The following is a 26,310-nucleotide window of genomic DNA, read 5'->3' on the forward strand; positions in this document are numbered from 1 at the left end:
TGGAACTGCAAATACACATTGTCGGGAGTTTTCGGTTTCTGATCGTCGCCTCGTGCTGCTGATGAACACTACACTGACAGTGGCGTTACAGAGAGAGCAGTTATCAAAATGAGCTGATAAAACTACACTACGTTATTGTTACATGGACACAAATTACACATGCTGTCTATCAGTGGGGGGAAATGAAGTCGCGGATACCCAAAAGAAGATTTGAACCTCATTTTGGATTTTAAACGCTTTTTAAAATAGCATTTTTGCTCGTTTGGTATCTATGATTTTAACGTAACGTTACGCTACCTAAATGCAGCCGAAGAAAAGCAGGAGGTGTGTGATCCGCATGACTTGAGGATTTTATCCTATTTGGGTTAAATGGTTCTGTTAACGGACAGAAGGGATGGCGGAGGATCATCTCCAGGAAAGGTTAAACCACTTAAACATGCTAAAAGCGCCCAGATCTGTCCCACTATCTTTGAGGAATCACCCGATCGCGCGGGCGATGACGATTATGATGCATATCTTGGCTCGGTTGAGTTGGATGAGGACTTCGAGGAGTTGGATGACTTCTCTGAACTGCCGGATACCAGGAGTATCGTCTCAGATGACTCCTTCTATCCACCGGACGATGACTTCTTTGACTCCGAGAGAACCTCTTCCCCGGAGAGTCCCGCTCCGCTGTCCTTTTTCCAAGCGTGCTGCAACAACAACGCGCTTATAGTGAAACTCATGATTAGACAAGGTGTTACGGAGGAGGACGTCCAGGAGACGGACAAAAACAAAAGAGTAAGTAAGGCTAGTTTAGGAATATCAGACACATATTGAATGTATAATTAAGTATTAAGTATTGTTATACATTGATTACAGTGAGCATTCTATGCTATATCATATGCTATGTTACAGTTAATTCACTCAACCTCAGGCTATCCAAGATGTAGGTGACTTTTCTTCAGTAGAGGAGTAACGTTAAAGATGATTTTTAAATGAAAGTTGATTCATAAAATGAAAGTCGATGGCAAAGAAGTATATCAGGCAACACAAAATTAACACCCGGTCAATTAACGACCGTTTGCCTGAGGCGATGGATTACAGGTAAATTACAGGTTTATGTTTTAAATAATGTTCAGTTTCTTCCACAGACCAATCATATATTGTCAGAGTATATTGTATTTCGTGTTGCCTGATATACTTTTTTAATCTCAACGTGACTAATTTTAGCTAAAAATCTTCTTCACTGGTCTTCTGGAGAAACACCTTTACCTTGGATGGCCTGAGGGTCAATAAATTAACAGCGAAATTTAACAACTATCAATTTAACAGCTCATCGATTCTAAACTGAGAACTTGTTTGAACATGTCTGAATTTATTTGTGAATGCAGAGCACACATTCAGAGTATTGGTCATCATACTGGGCCACACTTCACTTAAATTGTAACATTTTATTATTATTTGTAGGATTTTTTTTTTTTTTAAATAGGCTTGGAGAACAAGATGTCATTTCTTATTTGTAGTAAAACATGGAGGCTGCAAAGGCTGACCACATTGTTTATTTAAAGTCTCAACCATCTATCTTCATTCTTACCTTGTTTAATTGTGATAGTCACAATAACTTGCATTAAGGCTGATTCACACTGCCCCAACAAAAGCATTGTGTTTGTTAACACGCTGATCCAACAAAACACAACACTTCTTATACATATCGTGGTGTGAATGTGGTAGATTTATAATATTCCAGTAACAAAATGATTGCAAATGTAATAAAGTCAGATAGACAATCGCTTTTACATGAAAATCAAACAAAAGTTTCAGGGTTGATTCTGGCAGACTGCTGTGACCTCTAAGGCATGTGTGGTGGGATAATTACATTATATAAAAGCTAAATGCGAAACACATTGTGCAAAGTGTATACGAGTAATGCACAAATAATTTGAAGGCCTTGAGGGTTTAATAATGGAGTTCCACAGTCACAAGAAAAAGCCTCTTGCACATTCACTTTCTAGCACAAACCTGGTCATTCCCCCAAAAAATGATTCCCCAAATGACATCACCTCCCAGAGCTTGAGGCCTCCACAGTTCACAATGTATCATATTTCAACTTAAAAGCTTATATTCAAGAGAATGTGTTTTAAAAACTTAAAATAAATAAGGAGCGCTGATATGATGGCATGATCCATTCCTGGTAGCTTAACAGAGAGAGCTGTGTTGGGATGAGACTTTAGAATTCCTCTGAGGAACCTCAAGAGCTTCCCTTCACACAGGCGCATCTCTTATCTCATCTCTCATCACTCTTCTACTGGTCAGTTCAGAGCAACAGGCACAGGATTTTCCCACTAATAGTTCCAGCATGTGCTCTGTTCATTTGAGACCATCTCTGCATGGGGTATTGCTGTAAATGTGGTCATTAGTCAGCGAGCATTACTTTTCTTCCTGGGCCAAATGACTTGACAAAAAATACAGTAAAAAAACTAAATATTGTGACATGCAAATTTGAATAATTGCCTCCATTTGAATGCAATTTAAAAATATAATTTATTCCTGTGATGCAAAGCTCAATTTTCAGCTGCCATTACTCCTTCAGAAATCATTCTAATACTGTATGCTGATTTGGTGCTTAAACATTTCTGACCGTGAGGAAGGATTTGTGGAAACTGTGATGCACCAAGAGTTTGGTGTAAGAAAGTTTTTTTTTTCCTTGAAGAAATTAATACTTCAGCAAGAATACAGTCGATCAAAAGTGACAGTTAAGACATTATATGTTACAAAATATTGCAATTGTTTAAAAAAATGTATCACTGTTTAAAATAGCAAAAATATGTTTTCAACATATATAATAATAATAATAAGAAGAAGAAACATTATTATTAACTGAACCAATAATAATTTGGGCAACAAATCAGCATATTATAATAATTCCTGAAGAATCATTTGACATTTTACATTGGCTGCTGAATATTAATACTTTCCATCAAAGGAATACATGCATTTTAAAATTGAAAACAGTTGTTTTAAATTGTAAAATATTTCAGAATATTATTATCTTTACTATATTTTTGTTGTCATACTTAATTAAGCAAACTCACATAAAGGCAACTGCTAAAAAGTGACTTATGTTCTTATTAACAGCATTACACTATGCAGAAATTTCTTCTAAGCTTACACCTTAGCACTAAAAGGCTGCAAAGCCCACAGTAAAACATCCCAGAACTGTTGGAACATCACACATTTGTGGAAAAGAACTAATTGCTGTATAACATGTTATGTCTTTAATGTCATAATACATGTCAGTACTTCATTAATTAATATCGCCAGTCTTACGTTGCAAAGCATCAGACAAATATATTATTCTGTTGATTCAAAGGCCTCTTGAGAATGAACTGTTAATATCATTACAGGATGCATAACATCTGCATTTTCAAGCCAATCTGTACTTTCCATTACTTTCATTCATACTCATGACCCCTAACATCCTGTTTACTGTGCAACTACTATTGCTAGGAGTTTGGAAAGTTAGGAAACTACAACACTGATCCTAGCTGGGAAGTAAATTCAGCCAGCTTAACTGACAAAATTCCATGGTCAGATTCAAGGCATTTTATTTACAGACTGCTGTGCAGGTAGTGCTTTCCAGTTGATTGTTAGGATCAATTTGAGCCAGGCGTTGATGTAATTTCAAGTCACCGACAGAACATCTGTGGATGGATGTTTGTTACCCACTGACCTGTTTTCTTGGACTCCAATACTTCACAGCCAGACTGACATTAAATGATCAAATCCAGGCCAGCTTGCTCCTGTCACACTTTTTCAGGCCAGCCTGTTTCAGGGTTTGTCCTACCAGTCTGACACATATTACTATTCACCCTAAAAATGTCTAAAAACTTCTAGTGGCGCACAAAAAGTAATCTAATGTTCAGAGTAAACGTAATACTACTGATGTTTAGTTTTAGTGCATAATAAAGTACTTTGCATTTCACACTCACACATATGATATGCAAAGCAAGCAGTTCTGTTCTTTTTCTAGACGTATCATAGACGCTCTGTTTTGTCTTTATTGTCAAAGCTGAACTGGAGGACAAATCCTGTAACTCCTTTTTCATTCAGTGGCTCACAAGGCTAATCCTTTCTATTTTAAGAATCATCCAGGCCACAGATTACCCCAGCACATGTCTACATTTGTATTAAAACCAACCTGAGTATATTTGATAAAAAGAGGCAGGCTAAGAGAAACAGGTTGTGCCCTAAATGAAATTTTCATGTCTTAAAAAAAATATTTTATACAGTCTATGTTGTGTCTTCATGACAGTGATACTAAACACTTTATGCAAAATACTTGAAATATGATACTTTTGCATAATGACTGGACTTAAATGGAAGCATTTATTCACAGAAAACCAATCCTTCCAGTGAGCTATTATCTCGGGAACTGCTGTGACTGGGCATTGAATCACTCAGTTGAACACAAGAAAGATTCTCACTAGAGAGATTCATTTGCAAACTGAATTGATCTGTTTTTCTAGTTTCACTGAAAATGACAATTTTAGCCAATTGCTTACAAAATGATTTTTCTGACATGATCAATAAATGCTGTCAGTGTTTGAAAAAGAGAAGCTTGAGTAAAGAATGACAGGATTTTTATTCACAGAGCCACAGTTTTTACAGCTGGAAACTGACCTACTAATGTGTCTGTATGTTAAACATCAATAAAATGATATATGCCACCTTAAACACACACTTTCACCATCATCTGATGTGCAGCAACTGGAAGCATCTCTCTTATTGTTATAGCCATGTAAAATTAGCTTGTCCTGGCTTTATTTGAGATACTACTGACACTATATTCCACTGTTACTGTTTACACGTAAATTTAGCAAAAAATCATACTTGAATCGTTTCGCTCCCCAAATAATCACACCCCTAGTAAAAAGAGGTTAACTTGCTGTCTTTCAGTTATCTAACTGATAGGGCTAGGTTGAAAATATAATTTAATCAGTTTTAAACGTTCACCGTTTGATAAATTAATTCTTAAATCTGAAAAACAACCTTTAAGTCGATGCGGTTTCCTGTTGATGCTTGAACACAAGCTCCCGTCTGGTAATTGCACTAAACAAAGTCTCAGGTCTCAAATTCTTTCAGTTTTATTGTGAAATGTAATTAATAAATCTCTTTAATGTGGCAGACCGCTGTAGCCGCGTCAGTTAAAGAAGCAGCTTGTGGAGAGAAACACTACAACTTACAGAAATATATCATGTTTCTTGTAATTGCTAAAAATCTGTGTTTTAATTGCAGATAGATATCGGTAAAACAATTGTAAACAATGTGTCATCATCTAATCTTATATTTACCTCAGAGAAGCCATTCAATGTCCATAAGTAGATAGTTAGCTAGAAAAATGAACTCTGGAGAGGAACATTTTGTTAAATATATGCACTGTGCTACATATTCATTATATTTGTATTTAACCTGTAATATTATAGAAATGTCATTACCTACAGGGTTCTTAGTGTAGTTTACAGCTTTAGAGTTGAGAGATTTACTGTACTATATATATATCTAAATCAAAACGGGAAGAAAATCTGTATCAATACCCAACTATACTATTTGAGACTGTTTTCCTCATATTTGCCAACTGCTAGTTCCACTCAATGTTCTTGGCCAGGGTGGAAACTTCTTGACAGTAACGCCTTGTGTGTGTTGACTTTGCAGACTGGACTAATAGTGGCATGCTACCAAGGGTATGTGGATGTGGTGACTGCTCTCTCCCAGTGTCCTGACCTGGATGTAAACTGGCAGGACAATGAGGGCAATACAGCCCTCAGCACCGCTGCCCAGGCGGGTAAGAGTGATCAGCCTCAATCCAATTCACAACCTGCACATATGTACATTTAGATAACCGTAAACGTTTAAGTAGCTAGTGTCTCAACATTCAAAATGAATGTATAAATTATGAAGTGTGAAAACTACCAAATACTACTAGAAATGAACCTCTGAGTGCCCTAGAACTGACTGCATTTCCATAATTGATCTCAACAATTGCAGGTCATATCACAATCACTAACTACCTACTCAACTACTTTCCCGGGCTTGACATCGAGAAGAGGAACTGCTATGGTTTCACCGCTCTGATGAAAGCTGCTGTACAGGGTCGAGTGGAATGTGTCAGAGCCCTGATGCTGGCAGGTACTCAAACCTCAGATCACTGTACAACAGACTGACAGAAATGCTTGGAAACACTACAATGTAAAGCAGCTGTTATGTGATTAGCTACAAGAGAAGGATACACTCCGGACATAATCATACCACAGATTTATAACAGATTTTAAAGGGATAATTCACCCAGAATTGAAAAAGGTATCATTATTTATTCACTCGTATGCCATCCTGTGGAAAACTTTCTGCTCTTGCCATACAAATCTACTGAAGTTACTGAAGTTTTTATTTTTATTTTATATTGTGACCTGTGAAGCTGCAGGTTTTGTATGATGAGTGCCATAGGAATAAAAGTACTTATTACAAAAAATATTATTATTAATATATATTTTTTCATATTTTATCAAATGTTTGCTATGCTTTCATCTTAAGTGGTTTTTATATTCTGATATGGGTAGCCGCATTTTATGCATGATGTGTGCCATAGGAATAATACTTATTACAAAAATATTATTAATATATTTTTTTCATATTTGATTATATTTTTGCTATGCTTTTATCTAAATTTATGAAAAAATATGTATTATTTATGATCATTAATTAATTATAATGTTTGTTACTATTCTTTATTATTATTTAATAAAAAAATTTCTAAAATAATTTTTATGGTATGTATAACATTATTCGGACAAATCATATTTATTAAAAAATACATATTATCATTATCCACTAAAAATCTGTGAATAACGATTTAAATGCTGTATGGCTTAAGAAGACATGTAGTGCAAGAATGTAGTAAACAAGCCTTAACACTTCATTGCGGTGTCTGTTGTTGTATTGCAAAAGCTGCCTTTTTATGGCCAAAATTTGTTTTCTTGATCAGGAGCTGACGTAAATGCCAGGGACAACGGGAGGAAGTTCACTGCGCGAGAGTGGGCCATCTTCACAAGCCGCTATGACACTGTGTTCGCCATGACGCGGCTGATGCAGCAGCCGCGTGCGGAGCAGTTCTGCGAAACCTATCGGTCTGAGTGGCCCCTTCTACCTGCGCTGGTTACCAAAACTCAGACGCCCAAAAGCTGCATTCAGAAAATTTCACAGACACTGCGTGAGTTCTTTGACATCAGCAATGTCACTGCGGCTTCAGACGACGGGGTTCTGGATCACATGGTGCGCATGACAACAGCGCTGGGGAGCCCGTTCATTGCAACAGCATGTCGAACTGTGTGTCCCGGCAGCCCGCCCTGTGTTGGAAAACGCTGTTACTCTGTTCCGGAGATACTTAAAAAACAACGAATCGAGCAGCTAAAAAGTCTGGGACCGGAGCGCCTCGAGAACTACAAACGTCCCTTTAAGAATTCCCGCATCCTGCTGGTGCCCAAATCGAAAGATCGTCGAGCAAGTCTGCAGCCCCAGGCCCAATCAGATGACTCCTCGTCTTCCTCGCTGGCCATCCGCAGGGCCAGTCTGCAGCCCTTACACCTGCTGAGGAGGAGCAGCGTTAGGCCAGGTCTGGTGGTGCCCAAGCTGAGGATTACCAAGGCCCCTACGCCAACCTACGTGCCGGAGAAAGTGCGGCGGAAAAGCAGCTGTAAAGATGACCAGTTCCTCCAGATACCAAAGTGGAGATATAAAGAACTGAAAGAGGAGCGAAAGAAAGCAGAGGAGGCGGAAAGGAAAAGACTAGAGGCCATAACGAAGAGACAACTCACTACGGGCAAAAGGAAATAAGTGTGTGGAAACATACTGCTCACCATTTAATACTTGAAATGCAATTTTGATATTGGATTCCAAATTATTCTATTTATTGTTGTTGTTTTTCTTTCTTTTTTTTTTTAAAAGAAGACTCCTATTTACCCTGTTTAAAATATGAATGATTTAAAGTGAACAGCTCCTTTAATTCCATTTCATGTGTTTGAGCATCAGGAAAAGATCCAACCAGATCAGCTAAAATGGGTACACTACTAAAACCAGATGCCACTTTGTTTGCATCCTTAAAAAAAAGATTATTTGACTTTTAGAGTTGTCCATTGTCTCAGATTGAGCAGTAGCATTATGAATGTATGTATTTAACATACTTTTTCAATACCTAATTTTAAAACTATTTTTATAAACATTGTAGATGTTGATGGTCTTTTGGCTGCGCCATGCCTGTATTTGCACACATTTCAAAGACAAATGCTACAGACAATCACCAGCAAGTAATGAAAGATGGAAAAAGAGGTAGTGATATCATTGGATTTTTTTCTGTGTGTGTATTTTAATATTTATTTAAACTACTAAAGCACTTTTAAGTTAATTACTTCAACGACCATGTTCTAAAAACTATTACTGTTCAAGAAAAACAATGTATTATATTGTAGAAAATGGTATTTGCTACCAGAGTGGGGTAAGATGTGTCATGCTTGCACACTAAATGATTGGCTTTTGTGTATCAAGGGCCAAACTTACACAGCTGCCTGTGATGAGAGATGCATTTAAAAAAAAAAAAAGACTAAACATTTCTCTGCATGTCAAATTAAATAGTTCTACATGTAAGTTCAAATGAAAGCCAGCACAATTTGATACAGGTTTAAAAATATATATAATTCACACTACTGTTTAGGGTGAGTGAGATTTGTTTTAAAGAAATTAATAGAAATAAATTAATAATTTTATGTAGCAAGGATGCATTAAATTGATCAGAAGTGACTGTGTGAAGACTTTTATAATGTAACAAAAGATTTATATTTACAAGAAATCATTGCTTTTCTTATGAACTTTGTATTCATCAAAGAATCCGGAAAAATATGTATCAAGGCTTCAGCACTGATAATAAATGAATCTTGAGCAGCAAATCAGCGTATTATAATGATTTCTGAAGGATCATGCGACACTGAGTAATAAGTGTCACATAATACTGTACATTAGTAAATTCCCCAACTCATTCCTTCTCAGCTAAAACTTTAAAAGTGGCACAGCTTACCCCACTCTTCCTTATGGTTTCTTCAAAGCTGGAAACAGTTAATCCAAAATTCATATCACAACAAATCTCAGGTATGAACGCTTCAATATGCAGAATTACACAATGTTTAATTAAATAATTTGTAGTGATATCAGTTTGAAATGTCTTCTCACTGAACATCACGTCATCTCAACAGCAACACTGTGCCTCGGTGTCCAACACACAGACCACACAAAACACACACAAGCAGTTGATTTCATAAAGATGTGATGACCAGCACTGACCTAATGTCAGGTCACCCTGTTATCTTAAAATAACACTGTGTTTAAACTACTGTAGGTTGCACTAAGTAACTAACCAAAAGTATTTGACCAGCAATGCTTGGAAGAACAATCTCATTGTGATTTTGGAATAAAAACTGCTTTATGATAACAAAGTGTGACTCCCATTTGTTGAACTTTGAGGAGGAGTAAAGGTGAAGCACAGACTTTATTAAGCTATTGAGGCCACTGGCATGAGCTGACAGACGCTGAGGGACTTGTCAGTCTTGCAAGGTCAGCTCTTGCCTCAGGACAACATTGTATGAAGAACAATGAAGTGCCCTCTGCTGGAGAACCAAAATACTGATGTGGGATCTGCGGCAGCCCTGATAGCCTATCAAAGTCAAATACACTGCGAAGGCCTGACTGTCAGATAGACCCCAGGGTTTGGGTCACTCTGAACTGGCTTCAAAGCCAGTGCTCAATTTCCAGATAGCATTCTGTGGAAAAGTACAACCTTGACCTGAAACCGGACATTTCGTAAGGGTTTAAGTGCCACTCATGCTTTTAAGGCTCACCTGGTCCGAGAAGGAACAGCAGGTTTGGCCAGCTGGTGTGCTAATTGCAGGTACCGCAGAAGTCTTGCTGCTTTGGGTCCAGAACATGCTGTGGGAACAACCAGAAGTCTGCGGCAGCTGCTGGCTCTTATCAACACCTGAGCGGGACACAAAGTAAACGGTGCGGGACAGGAGGGGAGCTTGAGAACATGAGATAATGAAAGAGAGGAATAGAACGGGGGAAAATCCTGAGTGGCATTAGGTTTGTCGGCTCAGCGCTGCATGAGCTGAGACGGAACGGAACAGGAAGCGGACGGGCTTTGCCACTCTTTGCTAGTTCACAGACCATGAAAAGTAGGCCGTGGGATTATACATGAACTTCTCCTGCTGAGCTGAGAGCATATACTTACCAACCTCATCAATAATATTTAATAGGACAAAAAAGATGTGGAAACGGTTAAGTTCTTTTTTTTCTTTTAATTCCTTTGCATAAGTACTGGAATTCCTCTACCTTAGTTCACTGTCATGAACAGCTCAAAATTGCATAAAACATTGTTTTGAAACCTTGAATTCTTCCTAACACACACACACACACACACTATATGAGATTTGTTTTAAAGCAAATATTATTGAAATTCATTTTTTAATCTCCTTAAATGTCTGCAATTTCTTCAGTATATATATACACATATACATATATATATATATATATATATATATATATATATATACACATACATATATATACACACACACATACAGTCGTGGCCAAAAGTTTTGAGAATTACATAAATATTAGTTTTCAAAAAGTTTGCTGCTGAACTGCTTTTAGATCTTTGTTTCAGTTGTTTCTGTGGTGTACTGAAATATAATGACAAGTACTTCATACGTTTCAAAGGCTTTTATCGACAATTACATGACATTTATGCAAAGAGTCAGTATTTGCAGTGTTGGCCCTTCTTTTTCAGGACCTCTGCAATTCGACTGGGCATGCTCTCAATCAACTTCTGGGCCAAATCCTGACTGATAGCAACCCATTCTTTCATAATCACTTCTTGGAGTTTGTCAGAATTAGTGGGTTTTTGTTTGTCCACCCGCCTCTTGAGGATTGACCACCAGTTCTCAATGGGATTAAGATCTGGGGAGTTTCCAGGCCATGGACCCAAAATTTCAACATTCTGGTCCCCGAGCCACTTAGTTATCACTTTTGCCTTATGGCACAGTGCTCCATCGTGCTGGAAAATGCATTGTTCTTCACCAAACTGTTGTTGGATTGTTGGAAGAAGTTGCTGTTGGAGGTTGTTTTGGTACCATTCTTTATTCATGGCTGTGTTTTTGGGCAGAATTGTGAGTGAGCCCACTCCCTTGGATGAGAAGCAACCCCACACATGAATGGTGTCAGGATGCTTTACTGTTGGCATGACACAGGACTGATGGTAGTGCTCACCTTTTCTTCTCCGGACAAGCCTTTTTCCAGATGCCCCAAACAATCGGAAAGGGGCTTCATCGGAGAATATGACTTTGCCCCAGTCCTCAGCAGTCCATTCACTATACTTTCTGCAGAAGATCAAACTGTCCCTGATGTTTTTTTGGAGAGAAGTGGCTTCTTTGCTGCCCTTCTTGACACCAGGCCATCTTCCAAAAGTCTTCGCCTCACTGTGCGTGCAGATGCGCTCACACCTGCCTGCTGCCATTCCTGAGCAAGCTCTGCACTGGTGGCACTCCGATCCCACAGCTGAATCCTCTTTAGGAGGCGATCCTGGTGCTTGCTGGACTTTCTTGGATGCCCTGAAGCCTTCTTTACAAGAATTGAACCTCTTTCCTTGAAGTTCTTGATGATCCTATAAATTGTTGATTTAGGTGCAATCTTAGTAGCCACAATATCCTTGCCTCCGAAGCCATTTTTATGCAATGCAATGATGGCTGCACGCGTTTCTTTGCAGGTCACCATGGTTAACAATGGAAGAACAATGATTTCAAGCATCACCCTCCTTTTAACATGTCAAGTCTGCCATTCTAACCCAATCAGCCTGACATAATGATCTCCAGCCTTGTGCTCGTCAACATTCTCACCTGAGTTAACAAGACGATTACTGAAATGATCTCAGCAGGTCCTTTAATGACAGCAATGAAACGCAGTGGAAAGGTTTTTTTGGGATTAAGTTAATTTTCATGGCAAAGAAGGACTATGCAATTCATCTGATCACTCTTCATAACATTCTGGAGTATATGCAAATTGTTATTATAAAAACTTAAGCAGCAACTATTTATGTAATTCTCAAAACTTTTGGCCACGACTGTACAGTACAGACCAAAAGTTTGGACACACCTTCTCATTCAAAGAGTTTTCTTTATTTTCATGACTATGAAAATTGTAGATTCACACTGAAGGCATCAAAACTATGAATTAACACATGTGGAATTATATATGGAATTATATACATCATAAAAAAGTGTGAAAGAACTGAAAATATGTCATATTCTAGGTTCTTCAAAGTAGCCACCTTTTGCTTTGATTACTGCTTTGCACACTCTTGGAATTCTCTTGATGAGCTTCAAGAGGTAGTCACCTGAAATGGTCTTCCAACAGTCTAGAAGGAGTTCCCCGAGAGATGCTTAGCACTTGTTGGCCCTTTAGCCTTCTGTCTGAGGTCCAGCTCACCCCTAAACCATCTCGATTGGGTTCAGGTCCAGTGACTGTGGAGGTCAGGTCATCTAGCGCAGCACCCCATCACTCTCCTTCTTGGTCAAATAGCCCTTGATGCCTTCAGTGTGACTCTACAATTTTCATAGTCATGAAAATAAAGAAAACTCTTTGAATGAGAAGGTGTGTCCAAACTTTTGGTCTGTACTGTACATACACACACGACATTGATGGCATCACTATAGGATGCCATCTATATTTTCTACATTCATTTGCAATTTTTCAATAACTGATTATTTTGTCTGGGATATTTATTCTCCAATAATTTCTAAGATTAATTCAACCCAAGTCACACAGACCCCCATTACAGTTTTGTAAATCATTTCAGCCTTACATGTTACTACTCGTTTGCGAAAGCACTGTTTTTCCATCAGGTAATGCAAGTCTAGCTTATGAAGGTGTTTCTAAGAGCAAAAAGGCATGTGTTGTTTAATATGAACTCTTTATTCAAATAGCCACACCTAGTACCTAATGCCTAATATACAACATTCACAAACTTAAAAAAACAAAAACAAATTATACAACTCACATCTCTCTGGAACTATTTATGTAATACAAAATTAAAACAATAAAACAGCAACACGCATCCCTTGTGAAGTGAACCCACATAATTAACATGTTTCCGATTTTCAGTTTTTGCAATGGAGATTTCAATTTTAGTGTTTCAATGATCTACAAGTAAGAATCAGGAAATGGGACACTTGTCATGATATTGGTGGAAACAGGACACTTGCAGGCACAGACAGAAGGGGAATGCTTGACGGCAAGAGATTCCTGGAAACCTGAGCAGGTGTTTGGGGTGGTGTGGTCATGGCCCCATGCGGGTGTAGGTGGTCTAGTTGTTTGATGGCTCACTTCCGGGGCTGGTGGATGTGCTGGTTGATGTGGTGGGCTGTAGGCAGCTTCTGTACTGCGGGCACAGGTTTCTGATGGGCCACCTGGGCAGCAGCAGGGGTGAAGTCTTTATCCCCCTGAGAAGCACAACCAATAGCAACACAGCTAATTATAATGTGTGCGTATGATAAGTGACATGGCCAATGCTATGTGTGCAGTAAATCACACCATTACTTGTACAAAACTCAGTTCTGCTTACCTAATTTAATTGGCCAAAAGGTGTTTCAAGAGCGGTCTGTTGTCGACCAGGGCTGCGTTTCTCAAAAAAATCATGAGCTAAGTTCATAAGCTAAGTATTGGTGGCAATGGTTCTACGATCTACTTAAGCTTACAATGCTTTTGGGAAAGGCAGCCAAAAACTAATGACCACTGTGTGATCCAAGGTTTATCACCATTAACTAAAATTTTAACTATTCAGAACATTTCTGTTAATTGAAATAAAGCTGAAATAAAACATAAATGTTAGATGAAAAAAATTATTTTGTTTATTAACTAAGATTAATAAATGATGTAGAAGTATTGTTAATTCTTAGTTCATGACTAAGGTTGTGTTTGCAGTGTTCCAGACCAGTTCGGAGAGGAAGTGTTGTTTTTTTATATATATATAGTTTTTTTACTTAAATAATATTCAGATGGAATGAGAACAAACTTTCTGTCTGACTCCTAAATTACTCAATAATAGCCAGGGTTTAAATACTGATCAAGGAACTTAAAAGTGAAAATTAATCAAATTAAATTGAATGTAATTGCGTAATATTAACAGTTGAAATAATTTGTTTATGCTTTGAGAAAAAAAAACGACATTATTTTTAAATGCTTAATTACATTAATATTTTGCTTCAAATACATATTAGCACAGTGTGCTCCCATTTGAAAAATACTTGAACTTTCTTTTTACTTGGTACTAAATGGTTATCTTTTCTGATCAGAACCAATCAGAATGAAAAAACATTAAGTTTCTAAGGAATATCACACTAATAACTGCCGTTTAGAATATTATATTCAGTATTCGATTCTGATGTTGCTAAATTATGATGATTCATATTAACAACAACAAAGATGTCTATATATATTTTCTAGTTGCCATCTTTTGAAGCATCTAAACAACATTTTATGAGATGTTGAGAGCTCTTTGCCTTAGTTTCATGTCTATTAACATGAAAGATAACCGGCACACAGAAGTGTCTGACATGCAGCCGCTGGGTGCCAGTGAGGATAAAAATCCTACTGCAAGAAAGCAGCAGCAGCAGACATTCTTCTGCATCACTTTAATCTGTATGAGAGAGTCTTTCAGAGCAAATATGTGAAGCTTTTGAAGTAGATTACGGGGTGGTCAGTCCAAGACAGAGTAACGAGCCAAGACTGAACACAAGCATGGCATTTTCTGTATTCTGTCTGTTTACCAGCTTGCCAGAGGACAAAAAGAGCCTCAGATGTGAGGATTTAGAGGAAATATCGCAGAAACTGTGTCACTTTAGAAGAAGCTAGAAGCTGTTTAGATCACTTTTAAAGTAAAAGGAGTCCAATGCCTCAGTAAAAGGGCTTTATGTGCAGCCATTGCAACATCCTGTAGGGTCACATGCTCTGAAATGTGCATTTAAACACAATGTTCTCTTACACATCTGACATGTTTACATCGAGGACTGTATATAATAATATAGCAAAATCTCCCTCATAACGCTGCATGCACATCTTTATAAGCACGCACGGACGGATGCATTAATGTCACTGCCTTCATCAAAACAATAAATCCTGAGACACAGCCAATCCAGTGGCAGCAGAGCGGATTAAGGTCAGCACGAGCTGGAAATGAGCAGAATGGACTCTAGGACAAGCTCTTTGACAAACACTTACACAGGGCATTGGACTATTGATATTATCTCAATAAGTGTTGCAAGAATAAAACAGCTTTTATCGGAGCAAACTATCTTTCTCTGAGTCTCAGAGTGGTGTTTCATACGGCCAAGTTTGGGTGATTTTAAATTTCAGCATGGGTTTAAAATGAATTTGGCACTACTTTTGATTGTATCAAAGGCCCATTCACACCAGATTCAAATATTTGTTTTATAAAATATTAAAATGTTATTATAAAATGTTATTATAAAATATCATACTACTGTATATTTATGTACATTAATGTATATTTATACAAGGGTACCTTGTGGGTGTTGAATTATTCTGACATTAAAACAAAACTGGGCTTGGCAATTGATTTGGACTTGAAATGAATCACTACAGTTTGCTTGATCTACATCCTGTCATCCTGTTTTTTTTCCTCAAAGAGCCGTTTGACCGTCTTCTCCTATTTTCTACTCTGTGGGCAGACCAGCTGGTACATTTATACAATCACTCTCACCTATAATAGAGGAGAGAATTTAGCCTGACGAACATTAAGGTATCGGTCTTTGGTGTGAACAGCTCTTGGTGGCTCTGGATGAAGCCAACAGCACAACTGGTAGAGACCATTAAAACACTAAATGTAGGACTAGGGACGACATGGCTTTAGATTTAAATGTTAGGATGTAATCAATGGAGATGTGTACATACCTTAGTGACAACTCCTGAGACCACAACATGTAGCTTTGGTGGGCTAGAGATTAAGGGAGAAAAAAAACAGAAACAATTTCAATATATGTGCTAGTTAATGGAGCATAAGCAAAACAGATGACAGTGTTTATGAAGCAAACCATTCTCATGTCAAATAGCAACTGATTGTAAAGAAGCTTGTATATTAATCAGTCTATGATTTTTTAGGATTATTAATTGTTCCACATGGAATATGTGAAGGAGAACAACAACTCTATATTCTGATTATGAATAGCACCACTCATTTTTTAGATGTGGGAAAAAAATCATTCCAGCCAGATTTGGCTCAACAGTGCTGCCTTTTGTCCAGGCCAGAGACACCTTTAAACTGAATTTACTCAGAAGGTATAAGCCAAAGTTTGTGTTTGCTGATAATATGAATAAAAAGAAATGAGGTTTCCAAACATATAAACGAATTAAAAGCAAACAATTATATTTAATTATTTAAAATCAAGAATTATTAATTATACTATATTTTAATTTAATGTTAATATCTGAAAACTAAACACTGAAAAAAGAAATATTGAACTAAAAATAAACAATTAATAGCTACTGAATAATGATTTTTTTTTATATTTAACAAATTATTAATACTGAGATATTAATTATTATAGTAAAGATATATTAAGATATTGTATTGTAGTAGCTGTATCACAAAGTCTTAAAGATACAGAAATGCTTTATGACAAATCATCAGGGTTATTTATCAGCATCCACAAATACATATTTTATTATTTTCTCAGTGCCGAGCTGACAGCAGATCGTCAGGCAGTATGAAATCAAAGTGTGAGGCCTGTGCTGATTAGCTGAAGGTCAACAGGCAGCATCATTATGGGCGCAGGAGCTCGAGCAAAATTGAGCTCAATCAGAAACCTGACGCGGCTGTCAGCAGATGCCCTCAACTCCACTCAAACACTCCATCAGATGCATGGATGGAATGCTAATGCAGCAAATTAGCTACAGCTCTGATGGAAACATCATCATATAGATTTCACATTCTGCATGTGTTCGACATTCACCAGACCACCAATTACAGTAGGATTAGCTTGATAATTATTCTTCTAATTGTAGCCTGACATGATATTCGATAACACCGAGTAGTGATACAAGATAATAAACAGGATACTGCCTAAATAGCTATTTGTATACTGGTTAACATTAACCAATAGGCCGCATGGCACTGATGATGGTCAGTTCTCAATGTGGAAACTAGGGGGAGTAAACAGAGGGGTCTGACGCAAATCCATGAGCTCTAGGCAGTGGGTAAGGTACAAAACGGCCTATAAAAATTCCTGAGGGACAGCGAATGTACCACAACCATCTGAGCACAGAGCAGAAACATGGCTCCAGGCTTGTGTAAGCCGTCATCCTCAGAAATGACTCTCATTTGTTTTCCAAAGCCAGCCGTTTCTCTTAAAGCACTACGTCAGAAGAGAAGGTCGAGAGTGATAATTGACCTTGACAAGAAAAACTGTCTTTTAGAAATAGAATTATATTATAGAGTGCATGATTTCCAGTAGCTCCTGTCAAATACTACAGCATCCATAGTACATTACACAACCGCTCGCACTCTGCAGGGCTATAAACAGAGCTATACAAGGAGACAATTCAATTGTTATCACAGTGTTACCACAACATACTTGAGACTGAACATAAATGAGGGCACTGTGAGAAAGGGCTTCATCTTTAATGCTGTGAAATCCACTATATGTCAGAAGTTTGTGGCTTTCCTCTCGCTGAGACGCCAAGGAAACTCCAAAGATAGTTCAAGACAGTGAGAGAGAGACTTAGCGAAGGGATAATCTCACTTTGAGGCATAACGGTGCGGCTCAACCGGTCTCATAGCTTCCGATCTTTTAAAAGAGACAGCTATAATCTCAGATGAAATGACTACTCTTTTTCTAAAGGCAAAAATCTTATAAAGCCCCAGCCCCATTTCAAGAAAACGTAAGATTTTGGGATCAGAAGCCAAGTTATTGAAATCGCACTGTGAATAAAAAAATTAAAAAAAATGCTTAGAATTTGCTGAATGGAAAAGGATGAGAACATAAAAACTGATAAGATAAATGTTATCTATTTCTCTCCTTTGGAAGTCATACAAAAGCATGTTTTGGGATATAATTATTGACCCCAAAACTTTAAACTTTCTTTGTGTACAAATTAAGAGTTATCATACATGAAATGTTAATCAGGTGCATGTTTCACCCTAATTCCTTTCTCAGCAATGCCATTCATTACCTGAAGGTGGCAGCAGTGTGCTTGGGTTTAAACCAGGACTGAGATGTTATAAATCCAAGAGTGTCTAATTTAGGCAAAAACATTGATGGGTAAACACAAGCTGAAATAGAGTACAAGGCTTATATGGAAGTCGATAACTGAAATATACAATTAATAATCTTGAACAAAAAAACATTCATGTAAACTGAACCTCAACTGGAATTAATGTAAGTGAAAGCCAAAGCTGAAATATCTTGTGCAGAATATATGTCTAATCTAATATGCTGATTTGGTGCTCCGTTATCAATTATTATTGATGCTTAATTATCAATAACAGTTCTTATTATTAATGTTTAAGCAGTTTTTGCTGCTTAGCCTAACATTTTTGTGTAAATCGTGATGCATTTGTTTACAGGAAACAACACAGAAAGTTAAAAAAGCAACACAGAATGTTAAAACAGCATTTATCTGAAACAGAAATAATTTGAAACATTGAGCAAAGGCGATTGCTGCAATTAAGTCGGCACAGATGCTCACAACTTGCTGTCGTCATGGCAACCACGTGGCATCACGTAAATCGGGATGAAACGGCAAAAACCTTGTCTCGAGCTGAGGGACTGTGCCGTGCAAACTAAGCAAAATTCGACTGCTTAGCCTCAGCAGCAAACGAGACTGGCATCTGTGTCTGTTTGCAGTAGTGAGACTAACCCTTGAGGTTTTTCCTGTATTATAAATTCACATTCCTGCTGAAAACCGATGATGCAAACTAAAATACTCACAATTATGAAAGATTTTAGGATCCAGTTAGGGAAATCTAAAAATAATCTGGTTAATGCACAAAAGATCTTTTCTCAAAGCCGCTGGGCTTGAGTTATGAAGCTCCATGTGTGGTTTGACTGACAGGCAGAACGTTTGAAAAGTAACTTCTGTGGTAATGAGAGAACATATAGTTATACAGAAATTGTGAGGCAAATTTAAGCAGATTAACTTAAACAATAAACCAAGAGCGATTCCAATAGCATCAGCACACTTCGCTAAACAGTGCAGAGAGGGAAACAAGCATGGAAATAATTGTCATCAAACTGTCAAATTTTTATCTTGCTTTTTTGTGTTGGTTTAAGTCAGCACCCCATCCTAATTTGCACCATCGCCTCATCGGCAGAGGAGCAGAGGCAGTGGGATGCGCTTTAGCAGGGGCTGAAATGCAATGTTGCTTCCCCCAGCACAGTGGATGAAGTTACTGTAAAGTGGTCAAAAATTGACTGCAGTGTGTGAGAATAGACCCAAGCCATCCTATGAGCTTCTGCAGAAACAGCTTCTAATGACCTGAATCTGCCTGCCAGTTACTAGCAATCACACTCCATGTGTCAAACACACTCGTACAGTCTAATTATTTCTAGGAAAACAAACAAAAATCCAGCAAATGTCACAAAATTAGGAATATTTGTTAAAAAACATGTTCATATTATTATCAATTACTATACCATTAACACTGCTCTTCGACTTAATAGTGTCAATTAATTCCGTTGTTAAAACAACAACAACAACAACAAAAAACAACTTATAAATACCATCTAATAAAAAAATATTAAGAAACTTTTTTTTTTTTTTTACTTTTTTGAGCATCAAATCTGAGGACTGGAGTAATGATGGGGGTATGATTTGGGGGTATGATTTGGGGGTATGATTTGGGGGTATGATTTGGGGGTATGATTTGGGGGTAGTCGTGGCCTAATGGTTAGAGAGTCGGACTCCCAATCGAAAGGTTGTGAGTTCGAGTCCCGGGCCGGCAGGAATTGTGGGTGGGGGGAGTGCATGTACAGTTCTCTCTCCACCTTCAATACCACGAATTAGGTGCCCTTGAGCAAGGCATCGAACCCCCAACTGCTCCCCGGGCGCTGCAGCATAAATGGCTGCCCACTGCTCCGGGTGTGTGTTCACAGTGTGTGTGTGTGTGTGTGTGCACTTTGGATGGGTTAAACGCAGAGCACAAATTCTGAGTATGGGTCACCATACTTGGCTGAATGTCACTTCACTAATGATGCTGAAAAATCAGCTTTGAGTCAGGAAAATAAATTTTTTACAAGAAAAGGACTTTAAATTGCAACAACATTTCACAACATTACTGTTGTATTTTTCATCAAGTAAATGAAGCCTTGATGAGCATAAGAGACTCCAAAAACAATAATAAAAAAAATAATAATACAAAATAAAGAAAATCTGGCCAACCCCACACTTTTAAACATTAGTGCATATAATTTTTTTTCAGAAACATGTACAAACCTTTTATTTTTATTTTTTTATAAAAAGAATGAAGTAACATCGTAACACTTATTCCAGGAGGCATATAGTGTTAAATTAACCCAAAAAAAAAAATTTATATAATTTTTTTTTTACTCCCAGCTTAGTACTATTTCATGGGAACTAGTCAACTGTTCAGTGAATTCACCCATGTGTCTTCTATTGCCCTAAACAAATCAGTCTAAGTCACTGGAGCAACCACCTAATTGCATAATAGTGAGGCGGTAAAGGCCCGGGTATACTACCTTTTCCACTCAACCACGGATGAACGCAGACGGACGAGTTCAACACATGCACAGTACCACATAGTGGACACTAGTGATCTCAACATTCACCTTGTGTGTGGGCTGCTGTATGTGCAGCATCCACGGACATTCCCGATGACAAAAATTACATCATGCGGGCAGTTTGTGGACCATAGCAAGAAACAGATGGCTAAAATATACTGTAGACCCAAGTTGTATGGGGATAGGACAGGGAAGACAGCAGAGGTTCCTGGGTCATGAGCAGGAGGACACATCAAGGAGTGAACTCACCAGCACAGCACATCAGCGTCTCAGACCCATTCCATTTTGGCCTCTGATCCATCTAAGACGACTAAATTACATTTTACAGGTGATCCCCTGACAGTACCACTTGAATTGCTGGGACAAATGTGCAATTTTTCCATCAGAAGCCACCTGCTTACAGGCTATCTCTCTGAGAGCAAAGAACACATGGAGAAAGTGTGACATAGGAGAGTGAATGTGAACGTCTGCCACATTCGGCTATTAGACACAGTAAACTTAATGTTTTAATATCTATAATAAAAGATGAAATATCGAGCAGCAACACTTCATACTGAAACTCAATTCTGAGATGGAAGCTCTCTTTCACAGAGCTGCTCATAAAGGTTCAATGATCCAAGTCATGGAAAGCATTAGACTTCATCCTGATCTCACTGAAAACATCTGTGAATTTGTTTATAGGCGTGTATGGGAACTTTGTGAAGGAATAATATTTGCAGAGGACACCGCACATTTGCCAAACAAAACAAACCCAGATGAAGGAAATCGAGGCTAAGATTAAAATTATGGCATATTACTTTGGTCTGTTGTTCAGTTTTAGTTCCTTATACCTGGTTTTGTGCATTGGCCTTGTACAACTACTATACAATTTCCCCCATTCCAGCCTTCTGAAAATAAACTCAGCTGAGACAGGGTCACAGAGGTCCTTATTTAATTCCACAGCACTTTCTGAGGATGTATTGTGAAGGATTTTGTTTGAGTCTCTCCCTGTTGTGGAGTTTCTATTTGCAACTATTGTCTTGCATTTTGCCCATGTCTGGTACTGTACATTATATTGGCAAATTCTATTTCTTTTGACTCACTAAGTGCGTGTCAGACACATTATTCAACATAATGACTCAAGGATTATTGGTTTAAGTTATGCGTGTCCCACACATGCATACATTGAGGGCCACAAGTACGATGGATCAGATGAGAAAATGTCTCCTTGGTTGTTAAATGCAATTTGATTATCTATACATTTCTAAAATTATGGTAGGATAATTTTTTTTTTTTTTTACTGGCCCTTAATACTTACATTAATATTAACTCTGAGCTGTTCATGCCCTTTGATTTGGAATTATGAGTTTCTATGGCAACACTATTAATGCTAAAATGAATCTGTGTAATTTGTATAATCAGTAGCCAAAACCACAATATATCAAGTATCTTTTTTTGCACATGTATTACTATTAAACTTACATTAGTGATTCATCTCGGTTTTAAAAATATCATAAAAATCAGATTCATGTCAGATTATTCTTGCACTATTTTGACATTATCAGCAGTCAATTTAAGAATTATTAAACAGAAATACCATTAAAACATTTTTCTCCTCAAGTCACTGCCACTTTGAGTGTTTCTGCAAGACATTACAGCAGTCAGAAGATACAAGTCAGAGCAGCTTTTGAGTTTACAGGTTGTAATTATGAGTTCTATGAGGATGTGAACACGTCTTATTCTTATTTTGTTAAATCCGTTATGGTGTGAAAACACAATATTTGCTCAGTTATTCTACTGTAAACATTGTATGCAGTTACTTAAGTATTGAAAGAAAGTACTGAAAATAAATTTAAATCAATTAAATGCATTACATTAAGATTTAGATAAGAGAAAATGAAATTTAATTACGACAAATACCTAATATAATAAATTCAGTAAATTAATTCAGTTTGCATTTACATGAAAAATGTAAAAAAAAAAAAGGAAAGATATTTTTATATGAGTATTAAATATATGGGAAAAAAAGAAGATTTCTGCTGTAGGTTTTTTTTTTCTTGCATTTGAAAATCTAAGAGTAATATACAGTAATTTTAAAAGCTTGGAACTCTGATGAGATTTATTTAAAAAAAATTATAATAATAATAATTAATTGGGAGTTTTAGGAATCGACACAATGATAAACAAACATCTATTAATCAGCAAAGCAGGCAAAATAACTGACCTATAACATAATATTAATCTATAACTACTCCAGAAATTTTGATTGAATTAATGTGTACTAACCAACCAGCATAATAACCATGCAACAAATCTCACTGGTGTTAACAACTAAAACAAGCTTTGGAAAAACAACTGAGCACAAAGAGACTACACAGGAAAATGGCGAGTTTCCCCTTGGCTTGCCAGCGGTGCGAGAAAATGCCAAACCGAAACATGTCGGTGGACGGATCACGTTCTAACATCACGGTGCATTTCTTGGGAACTGAATCCACATTTCAACATCTTCCCTGAAATGTCCACTTGCAAATGGCTGCCATGTTTCTGATGGAACGCCAAAGATATATTAAAGCAGCTTTAACCTTTTTCAGGAATGATACACCTCGTAGGATTTCCTGCAGCAAGTTGAGTGAGCTTATAAGGGCTCGCTTGCAGATACGCTGTACGCTGGGACGGCTGATCAGTCATCAGGTACCGGGGTGGAGGGGACTGCTAACAAAACCATGAAGCCCACTAGAATCAGCAGTCAAACCCTGTGAACACACCTCAGCAGTGCTGAAAACAAGTCAGCTATGACACAACACAAAAAGCAAAGAGGAAATCTGAGGGCTGTAAAACTTTGGCACTGCACATATGCATATACACAACTAACAGCTAGTCAGCTACCTAGCAACGAGCGGAAAACTCAAAGAAAGCTATATTTATTCTAAACACTCAACCTCAATGAAAAAAAAAAGGTAAAAAAAAAAAAAAACGTGCGGGGATATCCGGCTGTTGCCACATTTTTCTAATGGACACACCCAAGATTGTGACATTTAGTTTGCAACCAAAAATGATGTCATGTGCTCACCAATCCAGACATCTGTGTAAAGACGACAGTGTGCTGCCATATTCACTTTCACTCTTAGTCATCGAGAGACATATGGGCACTAACAGTGACTTCATCATCCCCATAAATATTTAGGTATATCTTCAACAAAGAACAGAGGGTGTCTAAGCTAAGGAAATCATTTCTTGGTTTAGCAGGAACCTCTCCATGTGCCCGCAGTCATGTGGGAATTGCACACCTGTGTCACTGATCGAATGCTCAACTCAGACTCAATGTTGAACCAAGACTTTACAGCTTTTTGATAGCATTACTATGGTCAAGTAAGAATTAGGTTACTTAGAATTTCAAAATAGGGCTGCATGATTAATTAAATTAAAATTTATAAATTTAGCAGACGCTTTTATCCAAAGCAACTTACAGTGCATTCAGGCTAACATTTTTTACCTAAAATGTGTTCCCTGGGAATCGAACCCACAACCTTACGCTGCTAATACAATGCTCTACCACTTGAGCCACAGGAACACACACAAAAATAAAAAAAGAGATATGGCTTATTGTAATTATCAAATTGCAAAGAATGCGATTTAATTAAATGAATGTATGTACTGTGTTTCAGAACAGTTTTTTTTTTACATGCTTTAAAAAAAACACAAATAGAAAATAGAAAGATTTTTTAATTCCCATTTAAAAGTAATTTACCTATATTAATATTTTAAAACTGTTCAACATGATATAGACAGGATTTTTATGCTTAAGAGGACATAATATCAATTTCACAGTTCAAAGTTATTATTCAAAATATCCACCAGCAGAACACAGCGATTGACCAATGAGAATTAAGTATTCCTGTGACCCGGGCAATAAATAATGGTACATTTAAATAAAAAACTGTTTGTCTTGATAAGACGCTGTTTATTGCTGGAAATAGTGTATCTGAAAACATAAGCACAGAGACACTAGGGAGTTATGAATGTATATATGGCCTCAAGTGGTAGAGCATTGCGTTAGCAGCGCAAGGTTGTGGGTTCGAATCCCAAAGAACACATGTTAGGTTAAAACTGTTAGCCTGAATGCACTGTAAGTCGCTTTGGATAAAAGCATCTGCTAAATGCATACATTTTATTTAATAAATGAGAACTGAAATGTATTTTGAGCTTCACTCTCTATTGGAAAAGCATCATAATTTTAAGACTTATGAGCCTAGAATCTCTTCAAGTATACTTCATAATTAAAATCAATCAGTAAAACACAAAGCAATCATGATTCTGACAAGCCTATAGCTGAAAATATAGACGACCGTGTGCTTCACTAGAAGAACCAAACTGTCTGTGCGGAGGTGTATCTTCATTTTAAAGATGGTGAACTGGTATTGAAATGCACACTGCATACTTACATCTCAGTCTCATATTCTTTACTGTCTTTGTCGTTCTTGTCTGGTGCATCATTTGCAGACTGGTGCTTCTGAACTATCCTCATGCCTCCTGCTTTCACTGTCCACAAATAAACAAACAGTTCAGAGTTTACTTGCAGACACTGGTTGTAAATAAAATTTCCTTTATTATACACTGTCATCAAATAACATTAATCACAAGCTGCCATTTTAATGTGCAATCTCATGGTATCTTTTTCCCCTTGGCCTACTTTTAAGGCAATTACACACATGCTGTTATCTGATTTCTTGCGAACTTTACACCGGAATGGCAGATATGCTGACAGAATCGTATTCAGAACTATTTTTTTTAAACACCGAAAGGTGTTAACATTTATTAAATAAGAGATCCTTTGCAATGTCTAAAATCTACGGTGATGCACTTTATAAACCACATTTTCCAAATGAAAAAGGCGCCTATTGATCACTAGACTTCCCAAAAGAAAAACAACAGCAGCAGAAGCAGAAGCACAGATACATTACCAGCAGGGAGATGCCCGGCTTTGGTCTCGGTTTTCTCTTTGGGCGGCGATGACATGGTTGCTGTCAAGCGCTTCTTCCAAAGAGTTGTTTCGTTGTCTTCAAAATAAAATCAATCCTTCTGTTTCCTGGCTGAAAAACAATAACGCACACTGCTGTCGACTTCGTTAACGTGGCTTTTTCCTTCCCATTGTTTGGCAACGGTGCGTGATGACGCTAGTTGGCTCCAACCAATAGGAGCGTTTATTGAGTAAGGATGTTCCTCTTTGCTATGGAAAGTCTAATGGAACATACGAGAAAGATCAGAAAATACAAACCTGCATGCATTTGTACAAGAGCTGTTTAACTTTATTAATAATTTTGTACAAGAGCTGTTTAACTTTATTAATAATTTTGTACAAGAACTGTTTAACTTTATTAATAATTTTCACTAGCCGACACATCTTCTAATTTAGAAACAGGTGATTGAGAAAGGGAAAAAAATT

General features: G+C 37.4%; 2 protein-coding genes across 3 annotated transcripts; one reads left to right on the plus strand and one right to left on the minus strand.

The window, feature by feature from the left end:
* Positions 1-257: 257 nt before the first annotated feature.
* Positions 258-9,518, plus strand: LOC132124023 (ankyrin repeat domain-containing protein 33B-like). 2 transcript variants are annotated; one of them, XR_009426703.1, is made up of 5 exons: positions 258-780; positions 5,695-5,824; positions 6,028-6,168; positions 7,022-7,950; positions 8,065-9,518. XR_009426703.1 is itself a non-coding variant. In XM_059534756.1 (4 exons), exons 1-4 carry the CDS (start codon positions 370-372, stop codon positions 7,867-7,869), a joined length of 1,530 nt encoding a protein of 509 aa, XP_059390739.1. In that variant the 5' UTR covers positions 258-369; the 3' UTR covers positions 7,870-9,518. The 2 variants fall into 2 exon arrangements, 1 of the variants encoding a protein (XP_059390739.1); XM_059534756.1 differs by having other exon boundaries at positions 7,022-9,518.
* Positions 9,519-13,028: 3,510 nt separating this feature from the next.
* LOC132124000 (death-associated protein 1 homolog) lies at positions 13,029-26,046 on the minus strand. Its single transcript, XM_059534718.1, has 4 exons — positions 25,829-26,046; positions 25,310-25,406; positions 16,045-16,087; positions 13,029-13,574 (listed from the first exon to the last, which is right to left on the minus strand). Exons 1-4 carry the CDS (start codon positions 25,881-25,883, stop codon positions 13,455-13,457), a joined length of 315 nt encoding a protein of 104 aa, XP_059390701.1. The 5' UTR covers positions 25,884-26,046; the 3' UTR covers positions 13,029-13,454.
* Positions 26,047-26,310: the final 264 nt, after the last annotated feature.

The sequence above is a fragment of the Carassius carassius genome, chromosome 42 (assembly GCF_963082965.1).
Source record: "Carassius carassius chromosome 42, fCarCar2.1, whole genome shotgun sequence".
Classification (NCBI taxonomy): domain Eukaryota; kingdom Metazoa; phylum Chordata; class Actinopteri; order Cypriniformes; family Cyprinidae; genus Carassius; species Carassius carassius.

Excerpts from the sequence above, each read along its gene's own strand:
- LOC132124023 (XM_059534756.1), top strand. The coding sequence starts at position 370 with ATGGTTCTGTTAACGGACAGAAGGGATGGCGGAGGATCATCTCCAGGA. Across the intron at positions 781-5,694 it reads AGACGGACAAAAACAAAAGA|ACTGGACTAATAGTGGCATG; the intron begins GTAAGTAAGGCT and ends TTGACTTTGCAG. Across the intron at positions 5,825-6,027 it reads CAGCACCGCTGCCCAGGCGG|GTCATATCACAATCACTAAC; the intron begins GTAAGAGTGATC and ends CAACAATTGCAG.
- LOC132124000 (XM_059534718.1), bottom strand. The coding sequence starts at position 25,883 with ATGTCATCGCCGCCCAAAGAGAAAACCGAGACCAAAGCCGGGCATCTC. Across the intron at positions 25,407-25,828 it reads AGCCGGGCATCTCCCTGCTG|TGAAAGCAGGAGGCATGAGG; the intron begins GTAATGTATCTG and ends ATTTGTGGACAG. Across the intron at positions 13,575-16,044 it reads TCTCAGGAGTTGTCACTAAG|GGGGATAAAGACTTCACCCC; the intron begins GTATGTACACAT and ends TGTGCTTCTCAG.